This window comes from Ostrea edulis, chromosome 4 (genome assembly GCF_947568905.1).
Source record: "Ostrea edulis chromosome 4, xbOstEdul1.1, whole genome shotgun sequence".
Classification (NCBI taxonomy): domain Eukaryota; kingdom Metazoa; phylum Mollusca; class Bivalvia; order Ostreida; family Ostreidae; genus Ostrea; species Ostrea edulis.
In genome coordinates, this window is record NC_079167.1 from 78,482,132 (window position 1) to 78,503,534 (window position 21,403).

General features: G+C 35.7%; 1 protein-coding gene across 1 annotated transcript in view; it reads right to left on the reverse strand.

Moving 5' to 3' along the window:
• The window catches only part of LOC125669346 (uncharacterized), a 34,234-nt gene extending 13,130 nt beyond the window's left edge, over positions 1-21,104 (reverse strand). The window contains exons 1-3 of the mRNA XM_056161480.1: positions 20,928-21,104; positions 7,973-8,037; positions 7,184-7,426 (exon numbers count right to left, since the gene is read on the reverse strand). Of these exons, the coding sequence (XP_056017455.1) occupies positions 7,184-7,426; positions 7,973-8,027 (298 nt within the window). The 5' untranslated portion in view covers positions 8,028-8,037; positions 20,928-21,104. The remainder of the gene's footprint in view (positions 1-7,183; positions 7,427-7,972; positions 8,038-20,927) is intronic.
• Positions 21,105-21,403: the final 299 nt, after the last annotated feature.

Consider the following 21,403-nt stretch of genomic DNA (forward strand, 5'->3'; position numbering starts at 1 on the left):
CAATTCGGAATTACATGTGTATCTGCATTAATGCAGATCTGTAGCTCTCTTGGAAAATAGTTGGTCATACCAGAGACCTAAAGATCCACCACTTATAAGAATCTTCGATTTACGGCGCAGATCACTATATTCTTGCATCATAATATCAAAAAATTCCTAAGATATTTTCCCAGTATATTTCTGTCCAAACATTTATTAAAGCCCAATGCGAACCGAAAACTCACAACTTCAAATGATTTCATTTGTAGAAGTGTCCATGTTAGGTAGCAGTCAATTCGAACCCCATTGATTTTTGTATCTATTCATTCTATCCGATATGAAGTACGTATTTGGTCTTCAATTATAATGATATAGGGTTATTGAACTTGTATTTGTAAATATTGGCACTCGTTGGCTGTCAAAATGCACGAGCTTGCGAAATCATGAAATTTACAATTTCGGTTAAGGCATGCTCTACATGATTAGATCAATGCATTTAGTTTTTCTTACAGATCTGAGGTTGTAGGGAAGATGTTTTAACATTGATAAATTTTTGCTCCATCCTTAATGTCCCGGGGTGTTGGAGTAAATTTATGCTTTTACGCCCCCTTCTTTCAAAGAATGCTTTATACCAAATTTGAACAAAAATTTAAATGTTAGTTATCAGGAAGAAGTTAGGAATGGTCAACTGTTATCGTACGGCGCACAACAATGGATGCTAACCATTTGCATGTCGTAAAATATTTATAGGGATATTATGTCACATTGACTTTACTGCTCAAAAAACCGTACAAGCATGGAAATGAACCAGAACAACTCGATACTGTCTGGACAACTAGCATTTGTGTACATTGCATCGGTTCATCATTTATTCATATGAGATTGATCACTGTTCGTTATCTTCACCTTTCATTTATACAGATATGTCAGGAAAAGGTTTCCGTATAGTATGCTTGTGTCAAAGTCAGCCTTTGACTGTAAAAATCAGCCCTTCTCGCAAAAGTCCAATAGTATCTCCCTCGGAAAAATGGCTATAAAGTAGCCTTTCCCCCTAGGGAGAAAAATACTACATAGTAGATCTTCCCCCCATAGTAAGGTGATCCCCCCTCCCTCTACACATATTATATATGGAAAGATAGTCGGGATTTGTACAATAAATGTTGATACTGCATAGATATGAGTATCGAAAAGTGTATGAATGTAGATACATTATTTTCAGAGAGACAAAGGACTAGAGCCAGAAATCATGAAAAATGGCCCCGTTTCCAAATTTTCTAATCTTTTGGGTTCAAAAGGCTACAACATCTGCATTCTAAAACCATTCATTTTATCCAATTTCCTCTACACGCTTTCTGTCTACGGGCTTCTGAATATAACAAAGAAATAAATGCATTTACGTTGTAACGTCATTTTGACGTCGTTGTATTGCTTAGGTAGTTTTAAAGTTAACTAAATGAATATTTACGCGAATGGCGTACCAGAGAAAAAATGTATCACTTGGTATTATCAAGTTCTTCATTAAATTTCCTCGCGTATTTGCAGGTACAATGGATATTCAATTTAATAATAAATACGACATCGTATGAAAAAAGTGTTTTGTTCTGCATGTAAGCTTGTTAAATTCAATGAGAATGACCGTGTTGTATCGTTCATTTATTCAGTTCATTTGTTGTCGTTCTCACAAAGATTCCACAAGTGTGTTGTTATCATTAGCGGATTTACGGGGGAGTGGGATATGCTTTCCTAAAATTGAAAAGAATAAATACAATCCAATTCATATTTTTTATGGAGAATATGTATACAAATAACATAAAATTAGATAATTAGACTATTGCGTGTGTTTTTAAAAAGAATATTATCGCAAACCTGTTATTTTATCGAATTCTGATTTTTAATCACACTGTTTATATGCATGCCGGTTTAGGCTTCAATTGGACAAGTCTAGTTGAAAGTTCATCAGAACATAAACATCAGGGATGTCAATTTTACTCGGATAGCCTAATGCAAGGTGAAGATAACGAACAGTGATCAATCTCATAACTCCTATAAGTAATACAAAATAGATAGTTGGGCAAACACGGACCCCTGGACACACCAGAGGTGGGATCAGGTGCCTAGGAGGAGTAAGCATCCCCTGTTGACCTGTCATACCCGCCGTGAGCCCTCTGACGCTTTAGTCGAGCGATAGTCGAGTACTCTGTTAAAAAAACCGGGACCAGGTATAAGTGTACTTAAGTCATAAGTCACACCTCGGCTCACCTGAATAGACATCATATTAATTATCTTTTAATGCGAAATAAACACACTAGGGTATGCTTTTTGTGAGAAAATCTTGGGGGTGTACCGTGCATTTTTTCCAGGGGAATTAACCCAACTTTGATGATGTGCGTTATACACTTACAGTAGACCCATAATTAATCCATCATGAAGAGATCGAAACTCGGTACGTAATGATTATAATAAAAACATAAGTATGCCCGTCTATCCCCGATTAACACTTTATGTCAAATTGAAAAATGTATAAACCAATTATTTTTCCTATAGACTTCTACCTTTCGGTATAAAAATACGGATGTCACCCGTCTATCAATGAAAAAAGATGCTAGACACAAGGAGCCAGCAGTAACGCCAGATATGCTTTACAGTATTGATGAGAAAATATAAAACATACGAAACTATATTTTTAAAAAAGAATAATCTCATAATATAATCAAGCACATACACACACGTGACCGCCTGCCCACCCACCAACATTCTTCTTCACCAGAAGTTAGTTGGGTTTTTTCAGGTTATTTGAAAAAAAAGTATCGATAAGAAAATCGTCGTGGCCTGTTGTCTTTTTAACGGAATATACATATATAAAGTGTTTTGTGGGAAAGAAAGAGTGAGCCCACTTGTACAATGTATCAGAATAAATATTTATGTTCAACGATATTCTGCAGTCTTAATCGTATCGATATCTTGAATTAACAAGAGGCCCACAGGCCTTGACGGTCACCTGAGTCCATTGCATGGACCTGTCTGAAAGGCTCTTATTTGCATAGTCCCCCGCAACCTATACAATTGAAATATTTGGCAGAGCGCAGTCCAACCTCTTTAAAAAAGCACCCAGTGTTCAATATATCAACACATTTTTGGCACATTAATAGATGGAATTTCAGACAACCCCTCCAAAGTCTTTCACTAATGCATTGCTCGGGTAGACAGCATCTTGATTATCATTAAGTATTCATCTTATATCAAAGGAACTAAATATAAGATTTTAAGCATCATAAACATTAACTTTGATCATCACCCCCCACCCCCCCCCCCCCCCACCCCCGCTCATCTTGAAACCCTTCAACGGGGTTTACAAAATAAACAATTTCGTTAGATAACCTGTGGTCTTTCTATCGTATGTGTTAAATCTCATTCAGAATAAAGAAATATCTTGAATTTGTAAATACTAAAGGAATTTTAACTATACAAGCATTATAGCCACCCTCCCCCTGCAATCAGGCATTATATATTGCAGCTCCTGCCCCAGGGATCATGAAATTTACAATTTTGGAAGGGGATTCCTTGCCCATCATTACTATATACTCATTATGTCTGTTTTAAAATTGCCTAAAAATAAAGAAGATTTTTAAAGGATTAATGTATTTTCACTACATGACTAATATGGTCACGCCCTAACACAGGAGCCCCTGCTTCGGGTGTCATGGAATTTACAATTTGGTAGAGGCTTTCAGGCTCATCATTGCCTTCTATTATGAATTTAGATGATACATATCAAACTGGTAAAGATTGGCCCAGCAGTTATTGAGAAGTTGTTAACGCATGAAGCAAAACAAGGGAATTCGGAAATGAACTATCCATTTAGGATATTTAGAATAAAAGTATTTCAAAATGGAAAGAATATGTCTTGGAAAGATCCGCCGTAAATGTAATCGGAGTGAGAAGAGGGGGATAAATATATTATATAATACGTTTTCAGGGGGGGGGGGGCTGTCATTTGGCTATAAAAAGGGGGAAATCCTACTATTTTCGTGGGGTAAAATTTACTATAAAGCAATATTTTCTGGGAGAAAAACTACTTTATTTTTTCGGGGGGGGGGGGGGGGGGGGGGGTCGGGGGCATTGATAGAAGGAAAGACTACTATACAACACAGGTCCCGTGGACATTGTAATGTTTAACAACCGTTATTCACCAGTGTCATGCGGTTTTTTTCGTAAACATGCGGTTGGTGTCCATTACATCATTAGTTGACCCGCCACATGCTCGGTTGTAGTCCAGCCGTGTCTCATATCTACCGGATATTAACGTTGGACAAGTAACAATCTCTACCCAGAGTTGTCGTTCCTTGCTCTCACATACACCTTTGTCAAGGTCTCGAGGGTTTTATAAGATTTTTTGTAAAATGGCACGTATGCTCAAATAAAGTATTGTTTCGACTTCAGTTACAAAAATATACGTAAATAAATAAATACTGAGAAGATGTCAAGTCTTTTTTGTGACACAAGAAGCATTGATTTGGGTTGAAACGCGAATATTGGGTTGTTCTATTGCACCAGACCTATGCATAGGTACATGAAGAATGCATAGTAATGGGGGAGAAACTACAAATGGTTGCTTGTCCTACATTTTCCCGATATTTTATAAAGTAGTTCTTAGTTTTATTAGCCGTAAAAAAGGTGGATTTACATGTGGAATAGCATTGCTTATTTTGAGACGTTGGCAGAGGTATATGTAAGTGTAAGGAACGATAATTCTGGGTAGAAATTGGTAAAACACTGCATTCTGAGTTCCGACTAAAACTCATAACAACGTATAGGTACCATACACAATGCGGAATCCATAGTCCGGTGGTGTCCAATTCAAGTTTTGTTTAACATGCTTAAAACTTTCCACTGGATAAACCGGACTTCACAGGCAAAGGAACGTGTTGGCCTGAAAGAGAAACGGGCACGAAATGCAAAGGAACGGGGACGAACGGATTGACAATTTTGTCATCCGTTGGACGTCCGTCAGTTTTATCCGGTGAGGTATGACTGCTGCTTGAACATTGAACTGTGTACCATAGTCGTTTTAGTTACCTATCGTCATTAATTTTGGAGAAGTTGCGTGCGCAAAATGGTCTTAAGAATTAGAAAAAACGTCAAATTTTCGAAAACAAATTAAAGTTCATGTTATGTTTAATGATGTCTGAAAGTTTCATAAAAATGAAATGGGTAATTTTAGCGCTATCAATGTTACAATTTGTATATAAAAAAGGAAAAAAGATTCCTATGAAAACCTTAATCCCTTATAGCGGCTGGGTTTTTCCCTCGATGTGATAAATTTGGCTTATTTTAGTGGTTAGATACCTTTCCGTCAAAATTTCACTGGCCATATATGCATCAAATTGCGACTCCGGTATTTGTAAGAGATATAACTCTTTCTTTTTCGCCAAAATGTGTTCCGCTAGCAAACGGGGGTGGGTGGGGCGGGGCTATACAATAACATCAATGATAATAATAACAACCATTATAATGCGAATCTCAATCAAAAGAAACGTAGTAAACAAAGTATGTCTCAAAACATAGTTTAGTGGATTGGTTGATATCTACATCATCAACTACTTGTGGGATTCATTGGAAAGGGAGTATATTAGCAGGTGCATTCCCAACCATTAACGTAATCAGGATTACTTTAGCTCTGCGACTCACATATGTAATCGGATCACATTAGCTGATGAAGATTATTCCATTATCACCTGTTTATGGTGTTTATATATCTCAGTTGATTTGATACAAAATAGAGCTTGTGCTGCGTATAATCAGCTTTTGAATTCAGGCAGGCTACTGACCAATAAATTGATACTACAGGGTCGGTGTTTCAAAAGTCTCGTTTGTTGTCAGCATTTTGCAAATTTTGTGGTCGTTATAACGATTTAATTTACCAATACAACTTGCCGTTGGGTAAAGTTTCATACCACTTCACATGCTGATGTTGACTACTGATTACTTAATCTCGGCCGAGATTCGGTTAGCTGGATATCTGTAATGTGATGCCTTCACCGAATATCGGAGCAGTCCTATACAATTCATTCAACTTCGGTCAGTTCTATCAATAAATGTGCACCTAAGTGACATTGCTTCTCACTTCAGATAAGTTAGTTGATCATTAAACCAAATCTGTATCACTAATAATGTTGGATTACTTACCGTCTAGGAATGTAACTTTCATAATAAAAACTATCACTTTTTCCGTTCAAAGGCTGACTTTCATAGCACATTTTTTGTTATCTCCCGAAGTTCCTATAGTCATTTCAGCTCACCTGAGTCGAAGGCAAGTGGAAGCGCCATCTAGGTGCAAATTAATTGCTAGAAAAGGCAGAAGTTGGATGTAAACCAGACATAAATTATGAAGGACTGCTCTGAGATTCGGTTAAGGTGTCAGTCCAAATATTCAGCCGAGCCAAATTTCAGTCGAGATTACTGATCATCAGTTTACCTGATCAAGATGAAGGGTGTAACCGGTCAACAGGGGATGCTTACTTCTAGGCAACTGATCCCAACTCTGTGTTTAAGGGTCCGGGTTTGCCATATTCTTAACTTTGTATTCCTTATGAGATTGATTAATGTACGTTATACTAGTATACACTTTTAACACTAGCACGTTAAATTTTTCAAACAATATCAATTCATTAAAAATCTTACTATTGACCTCCATTTACACGTAATTGCAAAATTTCTTAAATGTTGTAATTGTTAGTATTTTTACGTCTCAATGTAAAACATATAAGGAATTGTATTTTTATCACTACTTTCACTAATGATATACAAATTACACATCCAATAAATTTGCATAACTTTGTAAACTATAACAAATCAAACCTTTTTATTTATTAAAAATGCTATTGCAAAACGTTTCGAATTTGTTGTATGTAGAGTAGTTTCTGTAATTTGGTAAAATGGACTACTGGCGTACAATCTAAATGTTTGAAAAGAAAGAAAAAATTGGAAGGATATGTCTGCATATAATAGAAGATTGAATTTAGCATGCCGCCAGGAAATTAAGAAACATTCAAGGAATTTCTAATTGGTGACCATCACGGATTTCATTAACATTTTATTAGTGAGAGTTAAGAAGGAGGAGATTATTTTAGTGAACTGGACACTAGAGGACAATGAAAACATTTATAGATCAAGTCATAAATCATTAAACAATAAAGACCAATACCATATTGTTCTCCATAGTCTTTGAACTGTATTCTGATGCTGTAGATTCTGAGTACGTTCTGAAGGTCAACATACCACCATGTCCGTTTATCTGGAGAAGTAAACCCTATTTCTTTTGTCCTTGTACACGTGTTAATATCTCCATCTACAGCATTACTGGATTGGTATAGATAACATGTTCCAGCTCCTGCGCAGCCGCGTAGTTTCGTAGCCTGCTCGGTCTCCTTTTTCTGAGAGATGATCTCTTTAATTGAAAGAAACCTATTTTATTGCTAACTGATGGTGGAAATAATAACTGATTTCCAAAATTACGTTCACACAAAAAATAATTCTATACAAAACAACCAATACTACATGTACCTACTAGATGTATCGTCATAATTACTCAAAATTTAAATTATGTGTTGAATTTATAGGATTGTGACAGGATTTCGGTGTCAAGTTTGATTATAAAACGAAATGAAATACATTTCTATTTCCAACGCATGTAAAACAATAATTATGCTGCAAATTTACAAAATGTCCACTGCATCTTAATATACTATTATGAGAGCAAACGAATACTAGTTACACTTGATTTAATTCCCCACCCCCCACCCCCCACCCCCCCACCCTTGTATGAAGAAAACTAATTGGTGTTCTGACCTGTACACTATCGGGATATCTTCCTAAGATATATCCCTTCTTTCGATTTCAGTGTTAGCACAGTGTATTAATTGGTTTACTAGACCGTGGTACGAACGAGAACGTTAACTGTACGATATATATAAATCATATATTGTTTACTTACGATATCCATAAGACAAAGTCATCATCATTGATATGAAAAGGACAAGTGTCTGCATATTCAGATTCCTAAAACAACAAGGAGGAAGTTTTATTATTGAATTTAACAAAGTGATGTGATCAACAGCTGTCATATTTCTAATTGTTGAGACATTGAATGACCATTATGAAGTTTATAACATTTACTCTTTATAGAATAAAAAAAAATTGATTGAAAAAGAAATTTCTATACATTTATGAAAAGAATTGAAAGACAGAAACGTTTTTAGATATGTCCATGCTGAGTTGTTTTTATACAATTGGAGAATATGGGCTAAAACATGTTCGGCAGCGAGCGCATAAACAGAGTCTTATACTGTGATTGTAATGAATTGCAACTTTGTTTCGCTTCTTCCAAAAGTTAGTGTCCATGAGGAAATGAAAGTTTTAAAGTGACTCCAAAATGTATGATATCCCCTTCGAGTTTACTTTATGTTTGTTGCATTTCATTCTAAACAGCTAGGTTATCATATTGAAAATTACATACATGGCTGTCTGTTGACATACATTTACAATGTAGAACCTAATGACGCTGTGTAATATTTCATGCAATGTGGACAATATGAAAAAAGGACGGCCTTCACAAATTATATCAACTTCAAAAGCGAGCTACTAAAGTTAGTCTAAGTAGAAATATTTATACACCTACAACAGAAATAATGCAGCATCTTAGGTGGATGTCTCTATCCGACTAGTTTGATATAGAACTATCATTCTTGTCTTCAAAGTTTTACATATTTTAAATCCCGATTATTTCGATGTTTTTTTTTTATTTCAGTATAGTTCACGAAATTTACTGTAACGTGTTACTGGGTTCTTTACAAGAGATGGGGTCATGTATTTATAATTTACCTCTTACTCTACTTGAGCTAATGATTGATCATTAACATATTTTTTTTCTATTTTTCTATCCGAGCGTTGATTGGTTCCGAGTTACTTATCTAGGGTTTCTAATTATATACAGAGGATGGTTCGCTGGCTGGGCTACTTGCACCGTGTTTCTGAGCCCAGTTCCTATTGCTTAGTGAAAGTACAGGGTGGCTCACTCTTATTCAGGATAATTGCACCCAGTACCCCACTGCAATTCTTTAAGCTCTTTCCACTAGTGCTTATTCTTTTTCTCCAAACCTATTTCTTATTTCTATTTTTGGCTTATCTATTCCTTCTTTCTTCTGGAGCTGTTCACATCAGATTGACTGATTTCTCGACTGCAGGCTCTTATTGGACCTGAGCCCAATTGATATTTACTATTGGACCATACCTATTCAAAAGGGGCGATCAGGTCCATGGACTATTCCAAATTATAAATCACTTCTGCGTTTGGGAGATATGGACCCAATACACTATAACTATCAATCATCACATATCAGTAGCTCTACAAGATTAAGTCCAAGTCATTAATTCTATATCCAGAGGGCAAACACACAATATTCTAAAATATCTTTTACAATTTACTGCTAACAGTTGTGGAATAGTATGCCAGAATTTCCAAAATCTTGTCCAACATTAGACACTTAAATCAGCTTATCTTAGAATTTTTTTCACCCTAGAAATTAAAAAATATATAGATTTGAAGAGAACAAACATTGATCAATCTCATAACTCTTATAGGCAATACAAAATAGAGAGTTGGGCAAAACACGGACGCCTGACACACCAGAGGTGGGTCAGGTGCCTAGGAAGAGTAAGCGTCCCCTGTCGACTGATCACACCCGCCTTGAGCCCTATATCTTGATCAGGTAAACGTAGTTATCCGTAGTCAAAATCAGTTTGCAAAGAACGGTCTAACAATCAGTATGAAACACGTCAGACAACATTTAACCCGATGATAGGTTGTATTGGCAAACTAGATCGTTAAAACAACCATAGAATTTGCGAAAATTTGCCTTTAAACGAGACTGTTGAAACCCATGTACCATCAATACTGCTGTCTGTATATATGTTTTCAGGGTCACAATGTAAAATAATTGCGCTAATAAAGGACATATGGACGCATATTCGCTGAGCTTTTAAGGAAAGGAGGAACGATTTCTTCAGCAATTGGGATATTCTGCAGAATTAAGTAGCATTTTTTTTGTTTTGTAATACATGATAAAGTATGAAATCTCGTCACTTCAAACATTTTTCTTTCCCAGCTCCCATCATGTTCTGACCAGACCACACACCTTTTCGCATTCTGAGCGGAGATGCAAAAATGCGAGGGCGTCAACGTGAAGTTACAAGGACAATGGAGCGCATAGTAAGGACAGGAGTGAAGGAAGCTGTCATCGAATTTACGGAGTTTAAAAAATACAACTTCCTTGTACAAAACAGTGTCTAAGAAGTTTATTGGGGTTTCAGATATTCAATAAGTGAATCTCAACAACTAGTAGTAAGAATTGCCTATTTTTGTTGAAGATCCCAGTGGTCAACACTTACGTTTGTCCGCTTATCCGGTACCAGTGGAAAACATTTCGGACAAGTGAGTATTGATGGGCACAAAAACTTCATTGCTATTTCGGATTTCAAACATTTCGGTTGAGCATCACTGAAGAGACATTATTTGTCAAAATGCGCATCTGGTGCATCAAAATTGGTACCGTATATGGTGTTTAGCTATTTGAAGCTTTAATATTTTAAACTGTTTTTCAAAAACCACCCTGTAATATTTCTTGAAATGGTAATTTAGTAATGTAAATGATGATTGATATATGTTTGCAGAGATAGGAATTTTAGACACCATTTTCCACTATGCGTTTTTTAAAAGGTTTTTATCCTAGAGGGGGTCATTAGGCTATCAAATTATCCGATACCCTATCTACTTCTTATGAATAACGATTGCTGGAGTGTAAAGGTAAAACACATTGAAATGTTTAAAAAATCTAAAGGTTTTTTGAAAACACAATTTTCCGGATATGGTAGGCTATGATTAGTCAAAATTTGACCACTGTGCGTGCATCACTTTTAAACCAAGAGCATGGTTCAGTAGATAAAAAAATATTGAAAACAGTCAAATGCAGTACATTTTCTTCAATTCATATGAAATAAACATATTTCTATCGTTTAAATATTGACAGTGCCTAAAAATGTATGTGTATTGACAATGCTTGTTTTAAGGTGATGTGTTTTATTTCTAGAAGTGGCTGTACTCTGGGAAAGGCCGCTAAATATAATTTTCTTCGGGAATTCGGTCAACATACATCCTCGACCACATACATGCAGATGTTGATGGAAATCTTTAGGTTTTTCAATAGTAAGATGTGGTATGGGGAAGTACCTTAAGTACATCTTGTCATTTAAATGTGTGTGGACACAGGGAAAGCATATTTTTCAGACCCTCGCCGTCGCAACATTACTACTATTATCCATTAGTTCACTGAAGGGAACCTCATGGCACTTCCCCTTCTTAACAGTCAGAATTTCATACCTTTCTTCAAGATGCAGGCGTAGGTACAAATCGTTTGGTTAGGTGTTTTTTTCTCATTGAAAGTAGATTTAAAAAAAAAAACCGGATAATAAAGATCATACCAAAATATATACTCTACAACAGTTTTTGTCCTATGACATTGTATTTAAATGCAGTGTCCACTGTTCAGATGTGGTTATGGAATTTTATTTTGTTAGCCGGTTTTATTCAAAACATAAATTTAATGTATTGATTAATGTAACAAAAGAATGTAAAATTATAGGGTACCGATTTTGATGCATCAGATGCGCATTTCGACAAATAACGTCGCTTCAGTGATGCTCAACCGAAATGTTTGAAATCCGAAATAGCAATGAAGTTTTAGAGCTATTATAGGGAAAACAGTGTGCCAAAAAAGTGGAGTCAAATTCGTCGAAGGATAAGAGCTATGCATGAGGGAGATAATCCTTAATTTTGAAATGAATTTCTAAATTTTATAACAGCAATTAAATATACATCCGTATTTTCAAGCTAGTAACGAAGTACTTAGCTACTGGGCTGTAGAGACCCTCGGGGACTAACAGTCCACCAGCAGAGGCCTCGACCCAGGGGTCATAATGTAAAACTTATACGGTATCAATAAGAATTTAACTTCATATTTAGTTCACCTGAATTGAAATCTCAAGTGGGCTACTCTGATCACCCGTTGTCGGTCGTATGTCCGTATTTTTGTCTGTTAATTGTCTTAAAACTTTTCACATTTTCTTCTTTTTTCAGAACCAGAGAGCCAGTTTCAAGTGCACTCAAATGAAGGATCATGTCTCCTTCGAAGAGTAGATAATCACGAAAATGCAACATTTAAAATTCTTCAGAAGAAATACTGGCCCAGGAAATGTTGAAATTTACACGATAGCCATCTGACAACGTGATGTTAAAATCATGGTCCCCGAGGGTAGCTATAGGGTGGAGCCACAATAAGGGATCAAATTTTTACGTGCGAATATATAGGCAAAATCTTTTAAAATCTTCTAAAAAAACAACACTGGGCCAGAAAAGCTGAAATTTGCACACAGCTTCCTGACATGGTGCAGATTCAAGTATGTTCAAAATTTGGACCATTGGGGTAGGATAGGGCCGCGATAGGGGGCTAAAGTTTTACATTCGAGTATATAGGGACATTTTTAAAAATCTTCTCAAAAACCACTGGCCCAGAAAAGTTCACATTTACATGTTTGCTAACATACAGTTGATGCACGTGTTTTGTATTGCTTGTTTTGCACTAAATTGAACTAGATTGTTCTGGGGAAGTGATGTTTATAATTTATGTGACACCTGCGACCTAGATTGTTCTAGATCACAACACATTTTATTTTTAGTAGAAATAGTACGTAATGGTTACATCTTTGTCTTTAAAGATTGTACTAGAAATTTCATTCGTATTATATATATATATATATATATATATATATATATATATATATACATATACATAAATTCTTCTCATAAAAAGATCTTGTTAGACACTTTCTATTCTTTGGATTGCTATACCGGGAACTACGATTTTGGAATTGTCATTTTTGTGTATAGATTCCGTTTGGATTTATTGTTCAACTACCGTAAGTTAACACATTACTATTGTAACTATTTTCTTTCAATTACCAATTGTTAAATAAATCTTGTTAATTGTTTAATTGCCTTTTGCTATTAAAATCTGCTGCGCTACATTAAGGGTTTGTTCTGACACACGTTTGTGCAATTCAAGGTCCACGGGAATAGGGTGTGGATACAATGGGGGACCAAAGTGTTACATGCCAATGTATGGGGAAATCTTCAAAAATATCTCTTGCACTATTTAAGCTAGGACTTTCATATTTTGTATATGCCTGTACATTTCTTATGAACGGAATTTTCATATGATACAACAGTATGTGATCTTGTGACCTTGTCCTTGAGATTTGGCCTACTTTTAATGACAATGTAACCTTAACAATACGTCTTGAAGTATTTAAGATAGATCTGCTGTATCTTGCATACGTATTTCTTAGGAGAAGACCTTTTATTTCATATCATGATCGTTCACCTACTGACCTTGAACTTGAAGTTTGACAAGAAATCATAGCCTATTAGATATATTCCCAACTATTTTAGGTGGATCTTTTATTTTGTATATTGATTCTTTATGACAAAACCTTGTACAACATGGTGTTTGATCATTTTACCTTGATGTTTGATATTTTTAAAAATCTTAACTAATCAATATATCCTGAACTATTTAAGGCAGGATTATATGTTCTTTATGATAAGACCTTAGTATTTTGCGAATTCTGACCTATTTTTGATAAAACTCCTACCTATTCCATCAGTGCGAACTGAGAATCTAAAAACGACCAACAAACCTCAAGTCTCAGATTTTTGCAACACCGTCCACAGATGCTTATAAGACAATTGCTCTAAAGACATTCACACCTGATACCGAGCGTTTGGCGGTGGAACTGTCACTACCTTTTTTAACAAATTAGGTTTGTCGCGACCGGGATTTGAACGACCTTCCGCATGCGGGGCGAACGCTCTAACCTCTAGACCACAGCGGCAGTACAGTGTATAATTGCTTGAGTGGTGAATATACTGTGCATGTCGCCAACTCTGATTTGCAAGTCGCGGATTTTAAACAGAGCAACAACCAATATACATATGTAGAAATGTATACAGCTTTGACATATTCAAACCAAGACAATTTTTGTTTTCATCAATTCATTAATCTAACTGATATCTGGAATCGCACGATGTGTTGTTTCTATATTTTGCATACTGCCGGGGAGCACTACAGTAAAACAAACTTATTCAATAATGAATAAAAATGAAACATATTTATGCTACTAATCAAAACTTATATTTTAGAAACATTTTATTCTTAACCTTTATGCATGATATTGGTAAGGAATTTTTGTTCCGAAACAATAAAAAGTGATTTCTCATTTCCCCATTCGTATTTTCTAACACAACTGCGGATAAGTCGTCGTTCCTGCGGCCGATATTGATAAATTACAGGTAGAACTAGTCACAGCTTTTGATCTGTTACCTGTGGATGGATGACGTTGTGTGTACTTTGGACACGTCCCAACAAATAATACAAGAAGAAATTGAAGATAACGTACATTGATTAATCTCATAAATCCCATAAAATGCAACATTAAGAATAGGACAAACACGAACTTCCGGATACACATGTAGTGGAATCAAGTGACCTGGACGTGTTATCCCCCACCAATATATTCATGCACCGAATTATCTATGAATACAATCAGTACGTGAATATTTTCAGCAAATCAACAGATTCTATCACAAAATAAATTTAACAAATTATTTTTACCGGTAAGTCCTATTAACTCTTATAACATTTCATCCAATCAGATTTGAACAATATCGCAAAGTACATGACTTGGAATATCGTTGATGTACATGATATAAACTAATTCTTAAAATCGATTGCTCAATCAAATCAATTGCATGTAATTGTATCGATATAAATAACCAAACTACACAGATAATCTGACTAAATTTTTCAGAAGGAAATCTTGAATGAAGCGTATTCTCAAAAAAAAAAAATATGGTAGTAAATTATCTTAAATAAAGTTCTTGTTTGATTAATTACACTTATTTGATTAACCTTCTTGGGTCCCTCGTACTTTTTATGTCGAGTAGGATGTTAATAAGTATCACATACGGGACCAATCAGTGTATAGCATCTTCATAATTCGTTGTGCCATGTAGAGAGTGGCTGCTATTTTTCTGCGCTAGTTATCTTCCTTCTACATGGATTTGTTTTGTAATCCATTACCTTAGCACTGGTATTCTGTTATTAGTGTGTCGGGTGGCCAGGGGTGCACAACTTTCGACTTTTGCGATGGCTTCCGGCATTGTTTTTATTCAGATTGGAGGAAATGACTTGGACATGGGTAAACCAATTAGAACAGTATTTAGAGATATCGTCAGTTATGCAAATTATTTGTTGATGTGATGTGAAGCGAAATTCGTAATTATAGGACACATTTTTTGGACGAAAAGGATTGGTTCCTATAATGAGTAAGTGGTTGAACTGAACAATTTGTTGATGAAAAACCATCATCTTAATGAAAGGTGAAGATAACGAACAGTGATCAATCTCATAACTCTTACAAGCAATACAAAATAGATAGTTGGGCAACCACGGACCCCTGGATACACCAGAGGTGGAATCAGGTGTCTGGGATGAATAAGAATCCCCTGTCGACCGGTCACACCCGCTGTGATCCCTATATCCTTATCAGGTAAACGGACTTATCTTATCCGTAGTCAAATTCAGTGTGCCAAGAACGGCCTAAGAATTGGTACGAAACACATCAAGCAGCATTTGATCCAATGATAGGCTGTATTGACGAACTAGATTGTTATAACCACCATATAATTTACGAAATGCTGATTTCGATCGAGACTGTTGAAAACCCTGTCCGTAGCTTGCCTCGATTTAATAAAGTGCACCGCCACGGCACATGATACCCCCGTCACATATTGTTAACAGTATAGATTGTACCCATTAAAACATTTTTATATCACCTTAATTAAATGTCACAGTGACCTTAACGTAGGATGCGACACACCTTCTACCTAAGATGCATTAGTTGACCAATTTTGGTGATTCTAGGTCTAATAGTTTTCAAGTTATGAGCCGGACAAGTTTTTGCCATATATGGCCATATCTTCTTAATGAAAATTCACAGTGACCTGGTTTTAGTGTGCGACACATCTTCTACCCAAGATGTATCTACAGACAAAGTTTGATGATTCTAGGCCTTGTAGTATTTAAGTTACGGGTCGGACACGAAAAAGCTAACAGACGGACGGACGGACAGACAGACAGACGGACGGACATGAACGCCATACCATAATACGTCCCGTCTTAAGACGGGCGTATAAAAACTGATTATGTGTAGAACAAGCTCTTGCGTATCGAATCAGTTGAGAGATATAAACACCATATGCAGGTAATAATGGGATATTGCTACATAAATATGGGAAAGCTGAAATAATCACGTTTGTCATACAGTTGAGTTGTCAGTTTACCGTTAATGTCTACTTTCAATAAAATATCTAAGTATGAAGCAGAAGTGGACGACTCTGTGGTATCTTTTTATTTCGAGCTCACAGGGATATATCGAATCGACATATGAATTAAAGTTATCATTGTTAATAGAGAACACGTCGTCGATATATCTAAATGTCGAATTGAAGGCCACAGCAAGTTGACAATTCTCTATTACCTGAGTTATATCTACATTTCTGGAGATAATTCTGCTACGGTCTCTGTTCGATCTTGAATATCGTACCCGTTTTCTTAACATTGTGATATATTCTTGTAAAAGGTTCAATTTTGTTAAAGTACAATTTTTGGGTTTTGTAAACCCATTATGTTTGATCAATTGATCAGATTCTTGTTGGTTTTTTTGTTCATCTTGGAGGATATCTTGATCAAACAGATTTCTTGCATTGACCAATCGGTATGTAGGCCAAAGATCCAAAATCATTCCTATAATATTTGGATCTCCTTGATATCATGACAGTTAGACATGTATTTTCCATATTATTCATTACGATTTCTCATTGAAAAGGAAAACAAAACAAAAACCCATGGAAATGCATTGACCACCCCTACCTTTGACCTTCATGTACATCTATTTAGGTCTCAGAGTTTGTCAGTTTATCTGAGGATTAACTATTATGTATTCTTGGGTTTCTCCTTTTTTTGTTTTACATCGAATCCAGACCACAAAGATCAATAATAATTGAAAATTCACAGAGGACAATGTCCGCCATCACCCATGTCTCAAAAGGAAATTCTACTATGGTTACTACGAACATTGATTATGACATATTGGCAGATGCTATTTCAAAGAAACAGAATCTCATTGAAAATTTACAATTAACCCACCCAACACTATAATAGTTACACCAAGTGGGTCCTTGATCTGAAGTATGCCCTCCCTCAGTGTAGATTCGGGACTTCCACTGACACATTCTCCACCAGAAAGAAGATCACGCTCTTCAGTACCGGAACCTAGGTAGTCAACTGGTTAATGGTGACAATGGTTTCATTTTGAGTAAGGAAACAACCCAGTCACCATTCTTAATATATCTAGATCAGTTGTTTGGAGGCGAGTCCCTATCCACATGTGACAAGAATTCGTTAATAAATGTTGTTCCCTTGTCTCTTTCTGCAGGTATACCTTAGGGAGCAACTCCTCCCAAGATAGTAAAAGAAAACAAAAATGACATTTTTTTTTTATTTAACTTCACATTTTAACCTCCAGATTTTCAGGAAAAAAAGGTATCTCTGCATCAGAAGGGAGTAAAAAGATCCCATTAAGACAATGGACGAATGCATTTTATGATTTTTGTGTCAGTATATTTAATCTCACTTGATGAAATACATGACTACCATCCGTCAGATTCATGCTGCTAATGGCGATATGGCTTGGCGGTATTATGACGAGAATTATTAGAAAATTGAGATAATTTAGCTATCTGCCATGATAACAGCCTCTAGGGGAGCTCATGGTTAGGACCTCAACAATTTCAAAGTCTTCTCAAGGTTCTGGTAATTTTTGCTCTGTCAGTAAGCCACAGAAGGAAAACAATGGTCAGCCATGCTCCTCCTCTCCTTCAACCATATCTACAAGGCTTTTCCTGAGATAGTGTGTTCTCTATTAGGCGTTGTGCCAAAATCTACTCCTGGGAAATTCCGCTTAATTCATTACTTGTGTTTTCCTTTACAATATTCTCTTAAATCTCATTCTAGATGAGGCAGATAAAGTTCAATATGATACCATCTTTTTGGTAATATAATTAGTTAAAAGGTTTGAAAAGAAACACAGTCTTATGCGTTTCGCATAATTCCCATACACCCTAGTTACTAAACATTGTGTGAAATTTGCTGGGAAGACATGTTTCATTCTGATAAATGTCTACCCATTGGGTTTAGAAGTAGTTGTAGAAATTTTGAAACTTTTAGTTGTGCCCTGCAGTGGGTCAGGTGTAGTAAATTTCAAGTAGGTGGGGTGTCTCATATGACAGATGATTGTTTTTATTGATGAAAAAGGTTCTACCAATTATGAAAGGGATTTGAATCGATTAATTTCCATGTGTGCTAAAATTGGTGTTCGAATCAAATATGAAAAAAAGACTGTTTTACCATCCACGGCCATTATCATTGATGGCATTGAGATTGATTCAGAGGTTAACGAATCAAGATTGTGCATTGAAAAAAATTGAGAAAATTCGTAATAATTTACAATATTTTACAAAGAAAAAAGTGTTAGTATGAGATCGCTCCTAGGTTTACTGAATTTTGCAACTTCCGTTATTACATCTGGGAGAGCATTTTTGCGACGTTTAACAGATCTTAGTTTGGGTAAACCTAAACCTCAACACTATAAAGTCCGACTTAACAAGGAAGCCCGGCTAGACATTAACGCTTGGTTATTGTTCATTGAGAATTTCAATAACAAATGTATCCTCAAGGATGATAATTTCATATCTTCAGATCATTTGAAGTTATACACTGATGCAGCTGGGTCATTAAGTATTGCAGGCGTTTTGGGTTCACGGTGGTTTGCTTTTGAGTGACCTCCTTCTCTGTGTGATTTGCAAATAGCTGTCAAAGATTGTTTCCCATAGTTTTATCATTTGAGACGTGGGATGATATTCTGGTAAACAAATATTTGTTATTTCTTACATATAACTCTGCAATAACCTGTGTTATAAACAGTATAAACATTTATAAACAGTCAGTCTTCAATTTAACCTACAAGTATGTGTCTTGTTAGAAGGCTAGTGGTGGTGTGTATATGCAAAAACATTCATTTCAAAGTTGAACATATTCCGGGGAAAGAGAATGCAATTACTGACAGTTTATCTCAATTTAAATTTCAGGAAGTACGCCTCAAGGCCCCATAGATGGACCTGGAACCAACATATATTCCACCCGAGTTAATAAACATTGAAATAGTGACTCGTTAATGCTGTTAGGTAGATCTCTTTCGCCAGCAAAAGTATTGCTTATGCTAGAAGTTGGAAATTATTAATTCAATATGATTAATCTTTCAGTCTTAGCATTGTCTTCCCAGTCCCTTTAATTATTTTAGCAAATTTTATTGAACACCTTTATTCATCTGGTGTCGGTACTTCATATATAGCTTTTCAGTGCTCTTCTATTAGTTTTGTTCAGAGGTAATTTTGGTTGTCTTGACCCATGTCAAAGTTTTCTTATCGAAAAAAAATGCTAAAAGGTTCAAGACTATCTGTCTGGCGTAACCGTTACGTTATTCAAATTCTTCTGGTTTACGTTTTGGAAGATTTGATAACCTAGGAATGTATCGCAAAGTGGTAAAATTTAAACTAGAAATTGAACTCCGTTTATATTAGAACTCGAATTGTACAGAAAGAAAAATGTTGATCGAATAATTACGTTCGCCAAGTGGGCGACGAAAACAGAAATGTTGGGTACCCACACGCAAAGTATAGTTGCCAATGCGAATGGGCGAGCAGTAATTTGGAACTCTAACGGTACAGTTTTGTATATGGTTTGGAATGTTATATGTGTCGCATGACTGGGGTGTTTTCCATTACTTTTGATTTGTGTATTTAGCCTTCAATTCGGGTTTTATACCTTGTTACTTGTATAACACATTGTTAGTGACATAATTTTGGCCACCTTTTTGCCTTTGTTTTATCATTTTTATACTGGGAGGCAAAAAGTACATAATATATGTGATCTACCTTGGTTTATAGCCTAGGTGGCTTGTTTTATGCAATATTTGTTCCGATTGGCCTCCTAGTATTTTCATACGATGCCTGAATGTCGTCATTGGCCACCTTTTTTTGGCCTTTTTTATCATTTTTATATTGGGAGGAAACATGTACACAATGTAAGTGATCTGCCCAGTTTTGGGGCCTATTGGTTTGTTTTATACAATACATGTTCGGATTGGCCTCCTAGTATTTATATACGATGCTTGAATATCGTCATTTCAAATAAATGATGATTATGGAAGCAAACTGGTTTTCTGTTGTTTTGGCAAAGAACTAGCTTTATTGAAGGCAACATTTTTAGCTTTGGCATAAAGAAGTTTTACTTAAATACAATTACCGTGAAGGATTCTTAATACAGAGACTACTACAGTATAAACACAGTATAAGTATTATATTACAATACTACGTGGTGTCTATTGTAGAATACGTCATTGTACATGTATTCCATATCTAAGAGAAGCTTCAAATATGAGGAAAACATGGTTACAATACTGAAGATGTTTTAGAATATCAAACATTCTCAGCTCTCAGCTTTACAATGTTGCATGACATGTTATTTTACCGTACTGTCAATGGTTGTGCTGTTTGAAAATTTAATCCTAGATTCCATAAATTATACAGTATGTTGAATAAATGTTTAAAACAGAATGATCTTGTTAAGTTAATCTATTTTACATTCAAACAAACGTACCTGGAGTAAGGTTGGATTGTATTATCTGTGATGTCAGAATTTCATTGGATGTTGTTGGATAGTTTATTCCTGATAGTAACAAAATTCAGAATAAATGGCATTGATACATACGACACTGCGTACAACATTTAGATAAATAAGTCACGTTTGCCACCAGGCTGATATATTACAAATTGACACCAAACTTATATGTAGAATATCGATCCTCTTATCTTCAGAATTAATAGCGTAGTGTGAACACGCCCCGACTTGTGATGCTAGAAGTGGTTTTTCTCTACCCAAATATTTACTTGGTTACAAGGATCCTCCAATTTTATCAATGTGGGAGCATGCACAAAAATAACTGGATTGTTTCCCCTTTTCCAGATGAGGACATCTTGTTTTAGTATGGAATCTTCCGTTTCTTCTTCTTCCTCTTCTCATGCAAAGTTTGTCGGAACCATTCCTTTTTTCGTCTTTTGACATAGGTCATTGAT